Here is a 20,570-nt window from a genome sequence, read left to right as displayed (position 1 = left end):
TTGACAAAAAAAATATTAAAAAAATTGCATGGACTAGAAATGTATTATTATTTTTTTTATTATTATTATTTCATAGATTTTAGAAAAATGATAAAACTCTCTCTCTCTGCATATTAGTCAAATTGCATGGGCTAGAACAAGTTGCATATGTCGCTTGTACATTTTCCACAAATCTTTTGTCTTTTTTGCAGCAACATTTTCCATATACATTGAATCTCTTATAAATCGATTAAAATAATATATAAGAAAGCTGTAACAAAGAACACCACTCGCTCATACAGTTTTATCTACCAATATCGATCCAAAATCTCTTCTCTCCTCTCTCCTTTTTCTCATTGTTCTGTATCAGAAACCAAACCGTTTTCCTTTCATATATATATATATATATAAGCTATGGCGGAAGTTCTGGTCTCCTTGGTCCTGCAGCAGTTGGCTTCCTTCACTTGTCAACAGATAGAACACGAATGGAGTCTGGTTAGCAGTGTTGAGGAGAAAGTTAAAAGCCTCTACAGCAATCTCGAAGACATTCAAATGGTGCTTGTGGACGCAGATAAAAGGCAGGTCAGCGAAGCAAGTGTGAAACGGTGGCTGGATAAGCTGAAAGAAGTGTCTTACGAGATCGACACTACGGTGGATGAGTGGAACACCGCCATTGCTCTCCGATCTAATCTTAAGCTTTTCAGCAAGGTATGCTTCTCTACACTTCCTTCTCTGCATCGTAATCATGTTCATCGACCGGGATTGCATCGTAGAGTAGCTTCCAAGATAGACAGATTGAATGAAAAGCTTAGTAGAATTTCCACTGAGAAAGAAAGATACACTTTTACAACTCAGAATTTCAGTAGGCACACTTTAGGAACAACATCATATTCAACTGAATATGACCATCGTAAAAATACTACATCATTTGTTGATGTGTCTAAAGTGTGTGGTCGAGAGAGGGAGAAAGAAATTTTAATAGAGAAGTTGCTCGTGAGTGGTGGTGGTGATGAGAGCAAACACCATATCATTCCTCTTGTAGGAATGGGGGGAATCGGTAAAACCACCCTAGCCCAATTGGTGTATAACGATGAAAAAGTTAATGATCATTTTAACTTGAAAATTTGGGTGTGTGTATCCGACCCATTTGATGAGATAACAATTGCTAACCAAATTTGTGTGGCTCTTAAAGTTGAAGATGCCCACAAATTTGTTGCATTGGATCCATTACTAAAACAAATTAAGAAAAACATAGTGGGAAAGAAATTTCTTCTTGTTTTAGACGATGTGTGGACCGAAGATGATAGGAGATGGGAACCATTAGAAGAGTCTCTCAAGAATGGAGTTGAAGGAAGTAAAATATTAGTGACAACTCGCAAGAAACGTGTTGCTACTATGATGAAGGTGAAAGAAGATCGTATCATCTCCATTAGTCACTTATCAGAGGAGGTGTGTCTCAATATATTTAACCAACTAGCATTCCTAAATAACGAGAGTCAAGAGAGCCTAAAAGAAATAGGTGTGAAAATTGCACAAAAGTGTAAAGGTTTACCGCTTGTTGCTAAGGCACTAGGAAGTCTTGTGCGTTTTAAAAAGCCCACCAAAAAACACTGGAATGAAGTTTTGGACAGTAAATTATGGGAATTAGGAGATCAAGTTGAAAATGAAGTTTTTGTTCCATTCTTGTTGAGTTATTATGATTTGCCCCCTCTTGAAAAGCGTTGTTTGTTATATTGCTCAATTTTCCCAAAAGATTATGAAATTGATAGAGTTGAATTGATACAATTGTGGATGTCTCAAGGCTATTTGAGTAGTTCAGAAGAGGATGAGAGAAAAGGCATAGATTGCTTTGAGAATTTAGCTACGCGCTGTTTTTTTCAAGATTTTAAAACAGATGAAGAGGAAAACATTATAAGATGCAAGATGCATCATATAGTGCATGATTTTGTGTTGTTCCTCACAAAGAATGATTGTTTTAACTCAGTCATAATTACGAAGAATGATGAAATGAATCTACTATGTGCAAAAGTTTTTCATTGTACGTTATTACTTGAGTCTGAGGAACATGTAGTGCCTTCCTCACTTTACAGCAAAAAAAACTTACGCACGCTGTCAATAGTTGGGAAGCATGAGTCTGGGTCTATAAGATGGGATTTGTTGTTGAAGTTAACATGTCTTAGGACTTTGAGTTTGAGTGGTTGCTTAAGTCAAGGATCAAGAATACCTAAAGATATTGATAAATTGATCCTTCTGAGATATCTCAATCTATCAAATAATAGACCACTAGAGCTTCCAGAAACACTGGGAATTCTTTTCAATTTGCAAACTTTAAAATTGGAGGAAAGTAGTGGTTGGCTTCCAAAAGAGATTGGAAAACTTGTTAACTTACGCCATTTGTATTTGGGTTATTGTCATTGTAAATTTCCAGAAGAATTGGGAAAATTAACTGGCCTCCAGACTCTAGAATCCCAATATTTTGATACATTAGATGTTGACAGAATGGGAAAAGTGTTTCAAAGTTGGATGACGTCATTAAATAATTTGAAAAGCCTTAAGCTGAAAATTTGCAGTGGTAAGTCTTTAGGGCCTTTTGGAAAACTCCCCTCCCTCGAATCGCTTACTTTAAATATTGTGAGGTCGGTGCAAACTGTGAGCAATGAATTCTTGGGAATAGAAGACACAACAACGGAGACGCCAGCTGCATTCCCCAAATTGAAACGATTGCACTTCAAAAAATTTAGTGATTGGATAGAGTGGAAATCAGATGTAAGTTCAGATGATCAAATAATGCCATGCCTTCAATCCTTGAAAATTGAAGACTGTTACAAGCTAGAAGCACCGCTTCCGAGGTTCTTACAAAGGACACCACCGCTTAAGATCTTAACCATAGAATACTGTGACAGGTTGCAACCACTTCTGGAAGAAGGATTAGGGACAGAGGAGTTGGTCAACATTCTTACATCGTAAGTTTTTTTTTTTTTTTGCAACAATATATTCAATTTATTAATGTTTATGTGTGTTTACTTGTATTATTAATGCCGTCAAATAATGTCTAGTTTTTCTAAATTTAGTATTATTTGAAGAGATGTGTCTCCCTCCTTGAAATGTGTAGAAATTCTTAATAAGCATAGTGTGGTGGGTTTTTATCAATGCAACAATGAATGATATTGGATATGACTAATGTTGCCTCTTCTATCTCTGTTGTTATTACACAGGGTTAGAAGAACTAGATCTTAAGAGTCAACTTCAATCGAATGAGTTCAACAATATTTGTAAGTATCACATGTCAATGTAAACAACTTAGCTTATTTGCATCAGTATTTTAAGTCAATAAAAAAATGGACTAAGCTCTAAGCTTAAAGACATTTCTCTTCTTTTTTTTTAAGTCAATATATATATAATCCAGATTACCAGATTATATACATACTCGAGTGCTTGGTTTTCTATTTTTTTTTTTTGTTATACATACCCCATCAAGCTGCTACTGTGTTTGCTGAGGTTAAGTATACAATTATGCTTGGTATTTTCTTTATGATTTACTAGCACTCAATTTTTGACTATGGCTAAATTTAAACAAATGAATTAAGAAATGGTAGGGAACACTAGTTTATTTAACATGTTCACTAAAAAATTCAGACCTTCGTGTTTTGAAAACAATACTAAATGGAAACAATTTTCTCCTTTTATTGCATGATTAAAAGAATTTAGATCCATTTTCTTTTTCTTTTCGAAATCAACTATTTTTCCTTGCAAACATGATCAAAATTACATTCTATGGAAGAATTTTCAAACAATGTAGAAAGACAGGAAAATGTATAAGTAAATTAAACAAAATTATTTATTCATTTCAAACAAAATTATTTATTCATTTCAAACAAAATTATTTATTCATTTCTTTTGTTATGGTTTGGTACTCTTATGAGCAAAATTTTGAAAAATGTACTTTTGTATTGTGTGAGGATGCCTTAGCTTGATGAACTACCTGAGGATGCCTTTGGTGATGTCGATGGAATACAATCATGTAAGTTTATTAATTATTGTTTTGTAATTATTTTCAATTGCTGTAAAAAATAAACAGAAGCTAGGAACATTTTGTTTTACCTTTTGTTATGACTTGGGTAATCTGCTGTAATTTTCTCAAATAGTTTTCACTCTTCCAAATTCATTTTTTCTATGAACTTGAGATTAATTAGTTGATAAACTAATCTCAAATTTTTATTGCATATGCTTATATGCCTCTCTTTCTCTCTCTTAGGTTGATTTGACTAAACATAATTCATGGAGGTGATGGTTTCTCGTATTCTTCTCAGACGGAGTAATGGGTGGTATCTATGTCTTCGAATATTATTCAGATCCTATAAATATCTATTATCGTGTTATTAATTTTTTCTGTGTGCTTTGTTTGGATTGTAAAAAATTCCCTGAACAATTATGCATTATTCTTCTTCATTAATAAATCTTCAAGTCTTATGGATAGTGGACAAATGATGAGAGTGTTAGTTGGGTGCCAACATAGTTGGGATGCTTCTAATTCTTACTGATGTTCATTTCGTAAGTCTAGTTATTTTTTATCAAATTGACCAAAAAAAGAGAGTAGAGAAACTTTTTCTTTATGGTTACATTTTGTTTTGTTGGTACTGTAATATACGCAAGTATACGCAGTCACACAAGTAATAAAGTGATAAGTAAGATCGTCTCCACAGGGATTGCAAGTAAAATTTAATGCAAAATCAATTATTTAACAATTTGGATTTTAAGAAAATAAATTGATTGGATGTTGTGAACTAGAATAAATTTGATTGAACTGGAATTAAGATTGAAATACTGCTACAAATGCTGGAAAATTAACTGCAAGGAAAAGTAATCAAAGGACAAACAGACTTGAATAGCTAAATCCCCCCTATGTTTTATCTGCCCAGTTGTTACAGCATTACTTCAGCAAAAACGCACAGAGTTAACTAGAATTCCTTACAAACCCATGAGATTTTTCCAAAACTCAAGAAATAAGTTCTATCATCTAACCCAATATATTCCTATATTAAATCAGATTCAAGAACATAATTTAAGCATCAATTCTCAAAGTTATGCAAGGTAGTAAAATATTCCTATTTCACTTACTAAGAATAACCTAGAAATGGGTATTCTCTTGCATCATTCAAGTACCAACTACTAGAATTAACCTTTCCAGTATTAAATCTAGCTTAATAACCTGCCATTGATTTCCAAACAACAACAGTAAATAAACATGAAGCTCACTTGAATGAACAATGACAATTTAGCTTAAGTAATGCATTCAAATTTAAAATACATGACAAAAGGGGTTTTTAACCATTCAAATCTCAAAAGTTTAGCTCATAACTAAAGTAGCAAACATAAACCAAAATAGAAAATTAATATCCATGAGTGCTAGAATAGCTATGCAAAATAAGAAAATACAAAATAGAGAAGAAAGGAAGAAATGAGAACAAAGCCTAGATTGATGGTGTTGTAGGTTGGATCTTCTTGTCCTTATCTTCCTCATTCAATTCCTTGTGTTTCCTTCTTTTTCTTCTTCTTCTTCATGCTCTTTTTTTTCTGCAACTTTTCTCTAACAATGGCAGCCCCCTTTTTTGTGTATTCAATGTGATGGTGGCTGGTACTTCTTTTTCTCTATTCCCCCCTTTATGTATTACGGCTGGGTCCTTTTCTTTAGGGTCCTTTCTTTACCCTACTTAGAAAGCCCATTTCCTTCTTTGGTCCCTCTTTTGCCACCTCAGCCAGCTGACTTATTTCATTAAAATGGATGCCACATAGGCGCTGAGGTCATTACTTAAGTGCAGCTGGCTTTTGTCCACGCCATCCTTCTTTTTCCAGAATTGCTACGAGTCTGGCTTACAGCATCCGAGCAGCAATGCTAACTTTCTGTCCCCTTTTTCTTTTGATTCCCTTGGCGAGTTTAAGGTACCTTTCCTAGATAACAAAACAAACATATTTACATAAATATTTACAATTACTACCAACAAATCACAAGACTCTTGAATTGACACACTAATTAGAAAATAAAGGTAAAAACTAAACAAACTTACAATTAACAACACCCTCATTACTCTTTTCAACCAAAAACAAGTTCAAAGTTCATGAAAATAACTCTAAATCATAGAGTTATCAGGTACTTAGTAGTCAAGGAAATTTATTGGAAGAGTAAATCCAGCTTTGAGTGAATTACACCGAACAATTATCAAATTCATTACTAAGAGGAAAATGAGTATTTGATGAGAAATTAAAACCAAATGACTATGGTCGAATTTTGCTAAGCAAGTTGCCCAATGGATTGATCTATCTAACTGTCATTGTTATCATTATAGGTCATTGCCTGAAGCAACGACTAGTATAATTAATTAAGTTAAATCCATAGCTAAAACAAGGGAAACCTCCCAAATAAAGAGACATAACACTATTTATTTTTTCAATGTGTTCAATACGGGCCTAAAATAATAAGGAAAAAATACACTATTACAAAAAGTTTTTATGCGTTTCTTTAAGAGAATTTACTTATTTGGTACATGTTTTTTCAATAATGTTTATATGATGCCTTTTATTTTAAAATCTTATATATTTGTTATCCTAAATTAAGATTTGATAAATAAAGTTTTATTGTCATCAATTATATGTAATTAATTTATTATATTTGAATTTGGAACTCATATAACTGAGAACAGTTGATTAAATTAGTAAAATTTTATTAATTAAAATTGAGTTACTAAATATGTACGATTTCAAAATATAGCATAACAAATGGTTACCTACCATTCTTTAATAATAATAATAATAATAAATAATTAACTAGTGTTCCATGCATATAAGAAAGATTTTTTTTTCTTCTTCTTTCTAACTGTTTCTACCATTGATAAATGATTAAGATATTTCATTATGAAACTAGGACATTTGCTTTTAATTAGTCCATAGAATATATGAAGAGATATCTCTTTCTGTTTCATTTTTTGAATTTAGTTATTATTTATAAAAAAAAAAAGAATGAAATATATTTCCTTGTGTTCCATTTTGTTTTGGTAACTGAAATAGAGAATGAGAGGTGAGTTTCAACTTAAACACAGAGTAAATAAAAATATAAGCACTCTCAACTCATTACTTTAAAATACTTTACCAAAATATCTTTATTTTTTTTAATTTTAACTTTTACATCATATTATACATTTTTATTATTCTACATTATTTAAATATTATATTTTTAAATATTTTTATTAATTAAAATAATAGAAAAAAATGATAAATAATAAAAAAAATTAATTTAGAAAGAGAAAGAAAAAAAAAAGACTAAAATAATAATAAAAAATATTTAAAGGAAAAGTATAATAGAGCATTAGTTTAATTCATCTAATAGAGTGAGTTTTTTATAATTTGGAGCTAAATTTTATAGATTTAGCTATTATACTTTTTTGCTTTTTTTTTTTCGTTTAAAAAAAACCATTAACGCCTTTCCATTGTAATCACCATTACGTTATCAATAAGTATTCCAACTTTATACCTTCCTAAATGGTTTTCCTTACTAAAGATATAATAAAATAAAAACAAAATGACTCTTATATCATTTACGTTGTCAAAATGCCTTTTTTTCGTAAATTGTTTTCCTTATTAAAGAATACAACGATTCACATCTCATAAATAAGTGAGGGTGTTATATTTAGACTACCATACATATATATATATATATGTATATAAACATAAAGAATATAATAATTCACATTTCAAAATTTAATATCTCCATCAAACATAATAAAATGGTCACAAACTTTATAATTTTTAATAAACTTTTTATAAGTTATATTTTTAGATTTAAATTATTACTATAAATGTATATACAAAAAAAAAAAAAATAGCGGGTACGGGTTGAACTATCCTTATATTATTGCAATCCGTACTCAATCCATCTTGTAGCGGAGTGAGTTCAACCCAACCCAATTTTTGACAGGCTTTTTAATGGGCGGGTTTTGATGGGTTGGGCGGGTGGAGCGGATTAGCGGATTCTTTGTGCACCCCTAGGTATTAATAAAAAAATCTCAAATTTTTATTGTTGCCAATAACTTATAATTATTGTTATGGTTATTACAAAAAATTCACTATTAATTTCCTTCTCTAAAATGTGCACGTTCATAACATGAACAAATTAAGTTTGTTTTTAGTTGCTATTATTTAGCAAAATAGTTTCCCCAACATTCTACAATGACTAGACGTGGCCTAAAATAATAAATAAAAAATGGCTAGATTTACCTTTCCTTAAATGTGATCTCATAATATCATTCCTTTCGTGCTAAGGTGGATTTTGATTCAATATATTATTGAAGCTCTTTTTTCCTTGGGAAACAATTTCAAGACACAAACGAATAAATAACCAATCAAGGAAAGAATAATTGGACTCCGAATTATCTGTGCATGTTAGGAACATAATGATGTACTTAAATTAATTTTAAATAATGAAATATTTGGTTATGAAAGCACTACCTTATTATTGGCAAACAATGACATTTATAGTTTTTTTTTTTAAAAAAAAAAAAGATGAATATGACTTGTCCATGAGTGACCTTCTTTGAGACGATCGAGGAAATAACAAAAAGAAGAAAAAAACACAACAATAACAAAGGAAATTAAACTACACAAAAAAAAAAAAAAAACTAGTAAAAATCTTAAAATCCCAAACATCAACAAAGTCTTTACTAAGAAAGACGCCAAACACCAAACTACAATCAAACCAATCTTATCCAACTTAAGCATTCCTTTCAACTTTACTAACAACAAATTAAAATCAACAAAAACAATAGGCCGTTTGGTAAAATTTTTGTTTTTGGATTTTTTAAACACAAAAATAGAAATATTATTTTATTTTTGTTTCTTTATTTTAAAAAAATAAAAATATGTTTGGTAATTATTATTTTTTTTTGTTTTTAAAATGAAAAAATAATAAACCCGTTTAATAACTTTTATTTTTATTTTTTATTTAACAATATGAGATGTTAATTTGAGGAAAAGAAGAAAAAAATTAAAAACTGTTTAAAAAAAAATTGAAAGTGAATTTTCAAAATTTAATAGATTTTAATTAAAATTTAAATAAAATAATAAATAAAAATAGAGTTACCAAACACATTTTATATTTAATTGTCAAATTTTTAATTAATTAAATAAAAAATTATTTTTTTAAGTGTTTCCAAACAACACCAAGTAGTTAATTATAATAAATGAAACAATATTTCTATATATATATATCATTTGTTATTTCTATATTTAAGGTTCTATATGCATACAGAAATATCACCTATATTAGAGTAGTTAACACTAATTTAAACCTCTTCTTTTTTATGCTCTTCTTGAATAATAATAATAATAACCTATGTATACTTCATTATGATAAACTATGACATTTGCTTTTAATTAGTCTAGAATATATGAAGAGATTTCTTTCTGTTTCATTTTTAAAAAAATTAGTTAGTATTTATGTGGAAAAAAAAGTGATATATTTTTTTGTGTTCGGTATTGTTTTGGTAACTTAAATAGAAAATTATTAGAAGTATCCTAATTGGATTTGATGACAGTGTTAGTTGAGTGTGAACTTAGTATACTAAAATGATATTTTACAAAAACATAGTGTAACAATTATTGTTATTAAGCAAAATATTTGTTTCCCCTATATTTATAGAATGAATAAAATAAATATATGGCTAGATTTAGCTTGCTTAAATGTGATCTTATATTATGATTCCTTTCGTGCTAAATAAGTGAATTTTGATTCCATATGATCAATCAACTAGTTCTTTATTTCCTTGGGAAACAATTTTAAGACAAACGAATAAATAACAAGTAAAGAAAAGAACAATGATTCGACTCCGAATTATCTGTGCACGTTTGATTATAAAAACATATCATTATTAAACAATATCATTCACAGCCTTATCAGTTATATCTCATCAATATCCCAATAATCTCCTACGTACTTTCTCTAGCTTATACTCATACACAGTTCCATAAGTTATGGCCGAAGCTCTGGTCTCCTTGGTCCTGGAGCAGTTGGCTTCCTTGGTTTATCGACAGATTGAACAAGAATGGAGTCTGGTCAGCGGTTTTGAGGAGAAAGTTGAAAGCCTCTGCAGCAATCTCGAAGACATTCAAATGGTGCTTGTGGACGCAGATAAAAGGCAGGTCAGCGAAGCAAGTGTGAAACGGTGGCTGGATAAGCTGAAGGCAGTGTCTTACGAGATCGACACTACGGTGGATGAGTGGAATGCCGCCATTACTCTCCGCTCTGATCTTAAGCTTTTCAGCAAGGTATGCTTCTTCACACTTCCTTGTCTGCATCGTAATCATGTTCATCGACCGGCATTGCATCGTAGAGTAGCTTGCAAGATAGACAGATTGAATGAAAAGCTTAATAGAATTTCCAATGAGAAAGAAAGATACACTTTACCAACTCAGAATTTCAGTAGGCACACTTTAGGAACAACTTCATATTCCATTGAATATGAACGTCGTCAAAACACTACATCATTTGTTGATGTGTCTAGAGTGTGTGGTCGAGAGAGGGAGAAAGAAATTTTAATAGAGAAGTTGCTCGTGAGTGGTGGTGGTGATGAGAGCAAACACAATATCATTCCTCTTGTAGGAATGAGGGGAATCGGTAAAACCACCCTAGCCCAATTGGTGTATAACGATGAAAAAGTTAATGCCCATTTTAACTTGAAAATTTGGGTATGCGTGTCCGACCCTTTTGATGAGATAACAATTGCTAGCCAAATTTGTGTGGCTCTTAAAGTTGAAGATGTCAACAAATTGGTTGCATTGGATCCATTACTAAATCAAATTAAGAAAAAAATAGTGGGAAATAAATTTTTTCTTGTTTTAGATGATGTATGGACCGAAGATGATAGGAAATGGGAACCATTAGAAGAGTCTCTCAGGAATGGAGCTAAAGGAAGTAAAATATTAGTGACAACTCGCAAGAAACGTGTTGCTACTATGATGAAGGTGAGAGAAGATCATATAATCTTTATTGAACACTTATCAGAAGAAGTGTGCCTACGTATATTTAATGAACTAGCTTTCCTAAATAACGATAGTCAACAACAACTAAAAGAAATAGGTGTGAAAATTGCCCAAAAGTGTAAGGGCTTACCCCTTGTTGCTAAATCATTAGGAAGCCTAGTGCGTTTTAAAAAGCCCACCAAAAAACATTGGAACGAAGTTTTGGACAGTAAATTGTGGGAATTAGGAGATCAAGTTGAAAATGAAGTTTTTGTTCCATTATTGTTGAGTTATTATGATTTACCCCCTCTTGCAAAGCGTTGTTTGTTATATTGCTCAATTTTCCCAAAAGATTATGAAATTGATAGAGTTGAATTAATACAATTGTGGATGTCTCAAGGCTATTTGAGTAGTTCAGAAGAGGATGAGAGAAAAGGCATAGATTGCTTTGAGAATTTAGCTACACGCTGTTTTTTTCAAGATTTTAAAACAGATGAAGAGGAAAACATTATAGGATGCAGGATGCATGATATAGTGCATGATTTTGTGTTGTTCCTTACAAAGAATGATTGTTTTAACTCAGTCATAAGTAGAAAGAATGATGAAATGAATCTACTACGTGCAAAGGCCTTTCATTGTACGTTATTACTTGAGTCTAAGGAACATGTAGTGCCTTCCTCACTTTACAGCAAAAGAAACTTACGCACGCTGTCAATAGTTGGGAAGTCAAGGTCTTATATTGAATGGGATTTGTTGTTGAAGTTAACATGTCTTAGGACTTTGAATTTGAGTGGTTGCTTAATAAGTCGATGGACAAGAATACCTAAAGATATTGATAAATTGATCCTTTTGAGGTATCTCAATCTATCAAATAATAGACTGCTAGAGCTTCCAAAAACACTGGGAAATCTTTTCAATTTGCAAACTTTAAAATTGGAGGAAAGTACTGGCGAGCTTCCGAAAGAGATTGGAAAACTTGTTAACTTACGCCATTTTTATTCGGGTTATTATGAGTGTGAATTTCCAAAAGAATTGGGAAAATTAACTGGCCTCCAGACTCTAGAATCAAAAAAATTTGAACGTTTAGTTGGTGACAGAATAGGGAAAGTGTTTCAAAGTTGGATGACATCATTAAATAATTTGAAAAGCCTTAACCTAAGATATTGCAGGGGTAAGTCTTTAGGGCCTTTTGGAAAACTCCCATCCCTCGAATCATTTACTTTATGTATATCTGATGATGTTGAAAGGGTGGGCAATGAATTCTTGGGAATAGAAGACACAACAACAACGGAGATGACAGCTGAATCATTCCCCAAATTGAAACGATTGCTCTTCATAAGCTTTTATTGTTGGGAAGAGTGGAAATCAGATGATAATAGTTATCCAATAATGCCATGCCTCCAATCCTTTCACTTTGACTACTGTCCAAAACTAAAAGCACCGCTTCCGGAGTTCTTACGAAGGACACCGCTCAAGACCTTAACCATATTAGATTGTCCTAAGCTGGAACCACTTTTGAAGGAAGGATTAAGCACAAAGGAGAAAATCGACATCCTTACATCATAAGTTTTTTTTTTTTTTTTTTGCACCAATACATTCAATTTATTGATGTTTATGTGCTTTTATTTATTTATTTTATTAATACCATCAAATAATGTCTACATTTTCAAAATTTATAGCTGTGGGGTGTTTTCGTACGTTATGAGAGAATTTGGAGGTTTTGTAGAAAAATATGACTTAATTTGAAAAGCTGGCCATAGTATTATTTGACCAATTCAACAATGATTGATTAGATATGACTAATTTTGCCTCTTCTTCTTCATGCTCTCTGTTGTTGTTTGTTACACATGGAAAGATCACATGAATCTGAAGAATCTAAAGACTCAACTCCAACCGAATGACTTCGATCCAACAATATAAATTTGTAAGTATCATGTTTATTATATGTAATTTTATCATGTTTTTAAGTCAATTAAAAAAATGGACTTGAGCTCTAATCATAAACACATTTTTCTTTTCTTTTTCTTTTTTTGAACAAAACAAACTACGGTAAATCTGAATTCATGTGGTTGGTGCATGCAATTAGGATTAATTAAATATTAAACAAAATTATTTATTCATTTATTTTGTTATGGTCTGATACTTCTCTTGTGAGTAAAATTTTGAAAAATGTACTTTTGTATTGTGTGAGGCTGCATAACAGATATGGATGGACATTGAGAGCAAACAAGGTTGCAGATAACCATGGAACGTTGGGCAAATATATCATGTAAGAGTTTATTATTTATTGTTTTGCATTTAATTTCAATTGCTGTAAAAAATAAACAGAAGCTAGGAACATTTTGTTTTACCTTTTGCTATGAACTTGAGATTAATTAGTTGATAAGCTAATCACAAACTTTTTATTGCATATGCTTATATGCATCTCTCTCTCTCAGATTGATTTGACTAAACATAAACGTTCCTTCATGGAGGTGATGGTTTCTCGTATTCTTCTTAGACAGAGTAATGAGTGGAATCTACCTCTTCGAATATTATTAAGATCCTATAAATATCTACGATTGTGTTATCGATTTTATTTGCATTGAGTTTGTGTCCCCTTAGACTGTTTTGGACAACTTTTTTTTTTCCTGAGTGCTTTGTTTCGATTGTAAAACTTTCCCTGAACATTTCTTTATTTTTCTTTTTTATTAATAAATGTTTGAGTCTTATGGATAGTGGACAAATGATGAGAGTGTTAGTTGGGTGCCAACTTAGTTGGGATGCTTCTAATTCTTACTGATGTCCATCTTCTAAGTCTAGTTATTATTTATAAAAAAATGAACAAACAAAATAGAGAAACATTTTCTTCAATTTTCTTGAGTTGGAGTTGTTTTTGTATAGTAGTCAAGGCAGAGATGCAGAGGCTTGGAGAGGATCATAGAAAAAAGGTTGGTGGTGAATAAAGAAGAATCAAGAAGATGCCATATCATTTTACTCGAAGAACATGTTACTCTTGAATGGGAATGGAAGAAAGAAATGAAATTGAATTGAAAGACAGAACACAAAGGCATCTTTATAAAAATAAAGTAATAAACTGAACTAACTAAATTGCTTAAACAAACTCTAGGACTATAACTAACTTCAGCTAGTTAACTAGGCTGTTGTGTTCCTATGTTTGATTGGTTAGTTCCACATTCAAGCTTTGGTGTAAACAGAAACATCACATAAAACTAGTTAATAAATTCTCGATTGCAAACTAGTTAATAAATTCTATAAATAAAACTAAAAAAACGTGTATTGCAAGTTGTTTGTATCTAGTATATATAGATATATAACTTTAATATAAAATTTTGATTTAACTATTATAAAAAATATATATATATTTCTCTATAAAATTATTAGTTTTAATACTATGTATAGTATTTAACAGTGTTTAGAGTTTCTTTTTAAGCACTGTTAAAATATCATTAAAACAACAAAAACAAAAAAACAAAAAGCTGTTAAAAAAATGGTTAAAACCAACAAAAAGTTTTAAACTCATATTTATAATATACGAAGATATTAAAATATAAATATTCGTATTTTCTTTTTTTTTCCTTTAATTTTTTTAATAAGAAATTACTTATTTTAATTCTTCTAACCATTAATTAAATAATATATATTTATATATAACTTTTTGTTGGCTTTAGATTTTTTAAAAATAAAATAATTAAAATTAATCCAATAAACTTTTAAATACATAGTTTTAATTTATTTTTTTTAATATTTTATTATATTGAAATTCATATGTATTTTTTCTAAAAGTATATTAGAAAAAAAAATATTCAATTTAAAAGCTAGAATGCACCATTATTTTATATATAAAAAATGTGTATCTAGCGAATTCTTGGTTTAGCTATTTTTTTTTAAATATCTTTATTTTTAAATTATAGACAATGACTCTCTCTCTCTCAAGTTGTTTTGACTAAACATAAACGTTCCTTCATGAAAGTGATGGTTTCTCATATTCTTCTTACAGAGAGTAACAAGTGCTTTCTACGTCTTCGAACACTATTCAGATCCTATAAATATCTACGATCATGTTATCAATTTTGTTTGCAATGAGTTTGTGTCCCCTTAGTTTTTTTTTTTTTTTTTTCTGAATGCTTTGTTTGCATTGTAAAAATTTTCCTCAACATTTCTATATCTGTATTTTCCTTCTTTATTAATAAATCTTTAAGTCTTATGGATAGTGGACAAATGATGAAAGTGTTAGTTGGGTGCCAACTTAGTTGGAATGCTTCTAATTCTTAGTATTGTCCATTTTCTAAGTCCGGATATTATTTATCAAAAATGACAAAAAAAAATTAGAGTTCTTCTGGAAGATTAATTTTGTAAGCATAGAAATTGAAATGAAAGTGAAATTTCTCTTATTAATAAATTAATTAATTATAGTAAGCATAGAAATTGAAATTAAAGTGAAATTTCTCTTATTAATTATTCCCTTCGTAAACATGCTGACAATATATATTGTCCCTATACTTCAGATATAAAGTTTGATCATTCACTTATTATTTCTTTCTTTTAAAAAAAAAAAGTAGATTCCTTTTTTTTATTCAATTATTATTTCTTTCTTTAAAAAAAAAAAAGTAGATTCCTTTTTTTTTATTCAATTGTTATTTCTTTCTTAAAAAAAAAAAAAGTAGATTCCTTTTTTTTATTCAATTATTATTTCTTTCTTTAAAAAAAAAAAAGTAGATTCCTTTTTTTTTATTCAATTGTTATTTCTTTCTTAAAAAAAAAAAAAGTAGATTCCTTTTTTTTATTCAATTATTATTTCTTTCTTTAAAAAAAAAGTAGATTCCATTCAGTTACTTTTTGTTGTGGAAATATATCTTTCCGATCTCTTATGGCCGACAACAAGATTCTTTTACTTTTGGAAAAGTTCCAAAGCTAGAAGATGAGTAAATTGAGCGAGAGAACATTATCATTACATTTTGGGATCGCTTAACAATAAAATTCTGGAAACTCAGTAATAAGTTGCTATTATATATATTAACAAAACAAGGTATATCGACAAACAATATTCATAATCTCCTCTGTTACTCATCTCATATCTCTATGCCACGTACTCTCTAAACACACTTTAGTAATTCATCATATCAATTAAATACATTTATTAACAAAGAGAATCACACTTTCACAGGAGCCTTCTTCTAACAACCAGCTTTTCTATTCTATAATTTTGTTGAAAATAAATAAGCATCCTATTTATTTAAGGATTTATATTTTTTTAGATTATGTGTTTTGTCTCATTATTTGGTTGGGCCTTATGTTTTGACAAATTATTTTTTGGATCCTGTATTTTCTAAAATAATTCAAATAGACCCATAAACCCGATTTTGATTAAAAATTTTTTGAATTAAAATCACAAATAATTCATCAAACTAACAACTCAGAACAAACATAGAGTCATTCTGTCTAAGAATTGTGTTGTTTTATTCAATTTTTTGTTAATCAAAATCAGATTTAGAGGCATATTTAAACAATTTTACAAAACACAGAGTTTAAAAAATAATTTGTTAAAATACAATGTCCAAACAAATAATAAGACATCCTTAATTTAAAATAAGTAAATGATTATTACAAAAAAGTAAGATGATAAAAAAGTTTACTTATTTGTACTTTCTTTTGTAGTTTGGTATTTAAGAGGTGACATTTAATCACGTTTCGATTGCCCTCATAACAATTTAGTGCCTATAATGATTTGTTAATTTGAATTAAATAATCTCATTTCAAGTTAAATTAATAGCTGAGGAAGCTATAGATAAATTTCGCTCTATATTAAGCTACATTAACATTTTAATATTATTGTCTTCTTTTTGTCGAGTAGTATGGAATATTGCCTATTGAATTTCCTCAAGTCAACCTCACTCAAACCATTATAAAACTGAATACTCGTAACAAAGAATAGCACTCACAGCCTTATCAATTACCATCTATCGTATCCTAGCTTGCTATATCCGAAATCTCTCCTTCTTCTCATTTTCAGACATACGCTATGGCTGAAGCTCTGGTTTCCTTAGTCCTGGAGCAGTTGGCTTCCTTGACTTTTCAACAGATAGAACACAAATGGAGTCTTGTTAGCGGTGCTGAGGAGAAAGTTGAAAGCCTCTGCAGCAATCTCGAAGACATTCAAGTGGTGCTTATGGATGCAGACAGAAGGCAGATCAGTGATGCAAGTGTGAAACGGTGGTTGGATAAGCTGAAAGCAGTGTCTTACGAGATCGACACAACGGTGTATGAGTGGAACACTGCCATTGCTCTCCGCTCTAATCTTAAGCTTTTCAGCAAGGTATGCTTCTTTACGCTTCCTTGTCTACATCGTAATCATGTTCATCGACCGGGATTGCACCATAGAGTAGCTTGCAAGATAGACAGATTGAATGAAAAGCTCAATAGAATTTCAAGTGAGAAAGAAAGATACACTTTTACAACTCAGAATTTCAGTAGGCACACTTTAGGAACGACTTCATATTCAACTGAATATGACCGTCGTAAAAATACTACATCATTTGTTGATGTGTCTAAAGTGTGCGGTCGAGATGTGGAAAAGAAATTTTTAATAGGTAAGTTGCTCATGAGTGGTGGTGATGATGAGAGCAAACACGATATCATTCCTCTTGTAGGAATGGGGGGAATCGGTAAAACCACCCTTGCCCAATTGGTGTATAACGATGAAAAAGTTAATGCTCATTTTAACTTGAAAATTTGGGTATGCGTATCCGACCCTTTCGATGAAATCACAATTGCTAGACAAATTTGTGTAGCTCTTGGAGTTAACGATGTCCACAAATTGGTTGCATTTGACCAATTGCTAACAAAGATTAAGGAATCAATTGTGGGAAAGAAATTTCTTCTTGTTTTAGACGATGTGTGGACTGAAGATACTAGGAAATGGGAACAATTAGAAGAGTCTCTTAAAAATGGAGTTGAAGGAAGTAAAGTACTAGTGACAACACGCAAGAGACATGTTGCTTCTATGATGAAGGTGAGAGAAGATCGTATCATCGCCATTAGTCACTTGTCAGAGGAGGTGTGTCTCAATATATTTAATCAACTAGCATTTCTAAATAACGAGAGTCAAGAGCAACTAAAAGAAATAGGTAAGAAAATTGCCCAAAAGTGTAAGGGTTTACCTTTGGTTGCTAAATCATTAGGAAGCCTAGTGCGTTTTAAAAAGCCCACCGAAAAACATTGGAATGAAGTTTTGGACAGTAAATTATGGGAATTAGGAGATCAAGTTGAAAATGAAGTTTTTGTTCCATTCTTGTTGAGCTATTATGATTTGCCCCCTCTTGAAAAGCGTTGTTTGTTATATTGCTCAATTTTCCCAAAAGATTATGAAATTGATAGAGTTGAATTGATACAATTGTGGATGTCTCAAGACTATTTGAGTAGTTCAGAAGAGGATGAGAGAAAAGGCATAGATTGCTTTGAGAATTTAGCTACACGCTCTTTTTTTCAAGATTTTAAAACAGATGAAGAGGAAAACATTATAAGATGCAGGATGCATGATATAGTGCATGATTTTGTGTTGTTCTTGACAAAGAATGATTGTTTTAACTCAGTCATAAGTAGAAAGAATGATGAAATGAATCTACTACGTGCAAAGGCTTTTCATTGTACGTTATTACTTGAGTGTGAGGAACATGTAGTGCCTTCCTCACTTTACAGCAAAAGAAACTTACACACGCTGTCAATAGTTGGGAAGTTAAGGTCTATTAAATGGGATTTGTTGTTGAAGTTAACATGTCTTAGGACTTTGAATTTGAGTGGTTGCTTAAGTGAAGGGTCAAGAATACCTAAAGATATTGATAAATTGATCCTTTTGAGGTATCTCAATCTATCATATAATAGAATGATAGTGCTTCCAAAAACACTGGGAAATATTTTCAATTTGCAAACTTTAAAATTGGAGGGAAGTAGTGGTTGGCTTCCAAAAGAGATTGGAAAACTTGTTAACTTACGCCATTTGTATTTGGGTAATTGTGGTTGTAAATTTCTAAAAGAATTCGAAAAATTAACTGGCCTCCAGACTCTAGAATCCCAATATTTTGATAGATTAGTTGTTAAAAGGGGGATAGTGTTTCAAAGTTGGATGACGTCATTAAATAATTTGAAAAGCCTTAAGCTAGAAGATTGCATGAGTTGTGAGTCTTTAGGACCTTTTGGAAAACTCCCCTCCCTCGAATCGCTTACTTTAAAGGACATGAGGCCGGTGCAAACTGTGGGCAATGAATTCTTGGGAATATAAGACACAACAACGGAGACGCCAGCTGCATTCCCCAAATTGAAACGATTGCACTTTAAAATTTTTTTTGATTGGATTGAGTGGAAATCAGATGTAAGTTCAGATGATCAAATAATGCCATGCCTCCAATCCTTAAAAATTGAATTATGTCCCAGTCTAGAAGCACCGCTTCCGAGGTTCTTACAGAGGACAGCACCGCTTAAGACCTTAACCATAGAAAAATGTCGCAGGTTGCAACCACTTCTGAAAGAAGGATTAGGGACAGAGGAGTTGATCAACATCCTTACATCGTAAGTTTTTTTTTTTGCAACAATATATTCAATTCATTAATGTTTATGTGTGTTTACTTGTATTATTAATGCTGTCAAATAATGTATAGTTTTTGTAAATTTAGTATTATTTGAAGAGATGTGGTCTCCTTCCTTGAAATGTGTAGAAATTCTTAATCAGCATGGTGTGGTGGGTTTTTATCAATTCAACAATGATTGATTGGATATGACTAATGTTGCCTCTTCTATCTATGTTGTTGTTACACAGGGTTAGAAGAACTGAATCTTAAGAATCAACTTCAATCGAATGAGTTCAACAATATTTGTAAGTATCATATGTCAATGTAAACAATTTAGCATATTTGCATCAATATTTTAAGTTAATAAAAAAATGGACTAACCACTAAGCATAAAGACATTTCTCTTCTTATTTTTTTTAAGCAAATATATATATATATATAATCTAGATTACCAGATTATATACATACCCAATTAAGCTGCTACTGTGTTTGATGAGGTTAAGTATACAATTATGCTTGGTAGTTTCTTTATGATTAACTAGTACTCAATTTTTGACTATGGCTGAATTTAAACAAATGAATTAAGAATTGGCAGGGAACACTAGTTAAATTTATTTAACATGTTTACTCAACAATTCAGACCTTCGTGTTTTGAAAACAATATTAATTGGAAACAATTTTCACATTTTATTGCATGTTTAAAAGAATTTAGATCCATTTTCTTTTTCTTTTTTAAATCAACTAATTTTCCTTGCAAACATGATCAAAAGTACATTCTATGGAAGAATTTTCAAACAATGTAGAAAGACAGGAAAATGTATAAGTAAATTAACAAAATTATTTATTCATTTCTTTTGTTATGGTTTGGTACTCTTATGAGCAAAATTTTGAAAAATGTACTTTTGTATTGTGTGAGGCTGCCTTAGCTTGATGAACTACCTGAGGATGCCTTTGGTGAGTACAATGGAGTACAATCATGTAAGTTTATTATTTATTGTTTTGCATTCAATTTCAATTGCT

At 30.8% G+C, this 20,570-nt stretch overlaps 3 protein-coding genes across 5 annotated transcripts; all 3 read left to right on the top strand.

Annotated features, from left to right (window-relative positions):
- Positions 1-207: 207 nt before the first annotated feature.
- On the top strand, positions 208-4,555 carry LOC133819840 (putative disease resistance protein RGA3). 3 transcript variants are annotated; one of them, XR_009886464.1, is made up of 4 exons: positions 210-2,942; positions 3,195-3,251; positions 3,939-4,000; positions 4,235-4,358. XR_009886464.1 is itself a non-coding variant. In XM_062253196.1 (3 exons), the coding sequence occupies exons 1-3, from the start codon at positions 394-396 to the stop codon at positions 4,265-4,267; spliced, it is 2,634 nt and encodes an 877-aa protein (XP_062109180.1). In that variant the 5' UTR covers positions 208-393; the 3' UTR covers positions 4,268-4,555. The 3 variants fall into 3 exon arrangements, 1 of the variants encoding a protein (XP_062109180.1); XR_009886463.1 differs by having other exon boundaries at positions 212-2,942; positions 3,949-4,000; positions 4,235-4,555; XM_062253196.1 differs by lacking the exon at positions 3,195-3,251 and having other exon boundaries at positions 208-2,942; positions 3,949-4,000; positions 4,235-4,555.
- A 5,286-nt stretch (positions 4,556-9,841) lies between these two features.
- LOC133815709 (putative disease resistance protein RGA3) lies at positions 9,842-12,552 on the top strand. The gene has a single exon (XM_062248519.1). The coding sequence runs from the start codon at positions 10,000-10,002 to the stop codon at positions 12,550-12,552; it is 2,553 nt and encodes an 850-aa protein (XP_062104503.1). The 5' UTR covers positions 9,842-9,999.
- A 4,456-nt stretch (positions 12,553-17,008) lies between these two features.
- On the top strand, positions 17,009-19,264 carry LOC133815708 (putative disease resistance protein RGA3). Its single transcript, XM_062248518.1, has one exon. The coding sequence runs from the start codon at positions 17,009-17,011 to the stop codon at positions 19,262-19,264; it is 2,256 nt and encodes a 751-aa protein (XP_062104502.1).
- The last annotated feature ends 1,306 nt before the right edge of the window (positions 19,265-20,570 follow it).

The sequence above is a fragment of the Humulus lupulus genome, chromosome 2 (assembly GCF_963169125.1).
Source record: "Humulus lupulus chromosome 2, drHumLupu1.1, whole genome shotgun sequence".
NCBI lineage: Eukaryota > Viridiplantae > Streptophyta > Magnoliopsida > Rosales > Cannabaceae > Humulus > Humulus lupulus.
This window is presented reverse-complemented; position numbering and strand designations above follow the sequence as displayed.

Coding starts and splice junctions, on each gene's coding strand:
- LOC133819840 (XM_062253196.1), top strand. CDS start 394: ATGGCGGAAGTTCTGGTCTCCTTGGTCCTGCAGCAGTTGGCTTCCTTC. Junction 2,943..3,948: donor TTGGTCAACATTCTTACATC/GTAAGTTTTTTT, acceptor AGGATGCCTTAG/CTTGATGAACTACCTGAGGA. Junction 4,001..4,234: donor TGTCGATGGAATACAATCAT/GTAAGTTTATTA, acceptor TCTCTCTCTTAG/GTTGATTTGACTAAACATAA.
- LOC133815709 (XM_062248519.1), top strand. CDS start 10,000: ATGGCCGAAGCTCTGGTCTCCTTGGTCCTGGAGCAGTTGGCTTCCTTG.
- LOC133815708 (XM_062248518.1), top strand. CDS start 17,009: ATGGCTGAAGCTCTGGTTTCCTTAGTCCTGGAGCAGTTGGCTTCCTTG.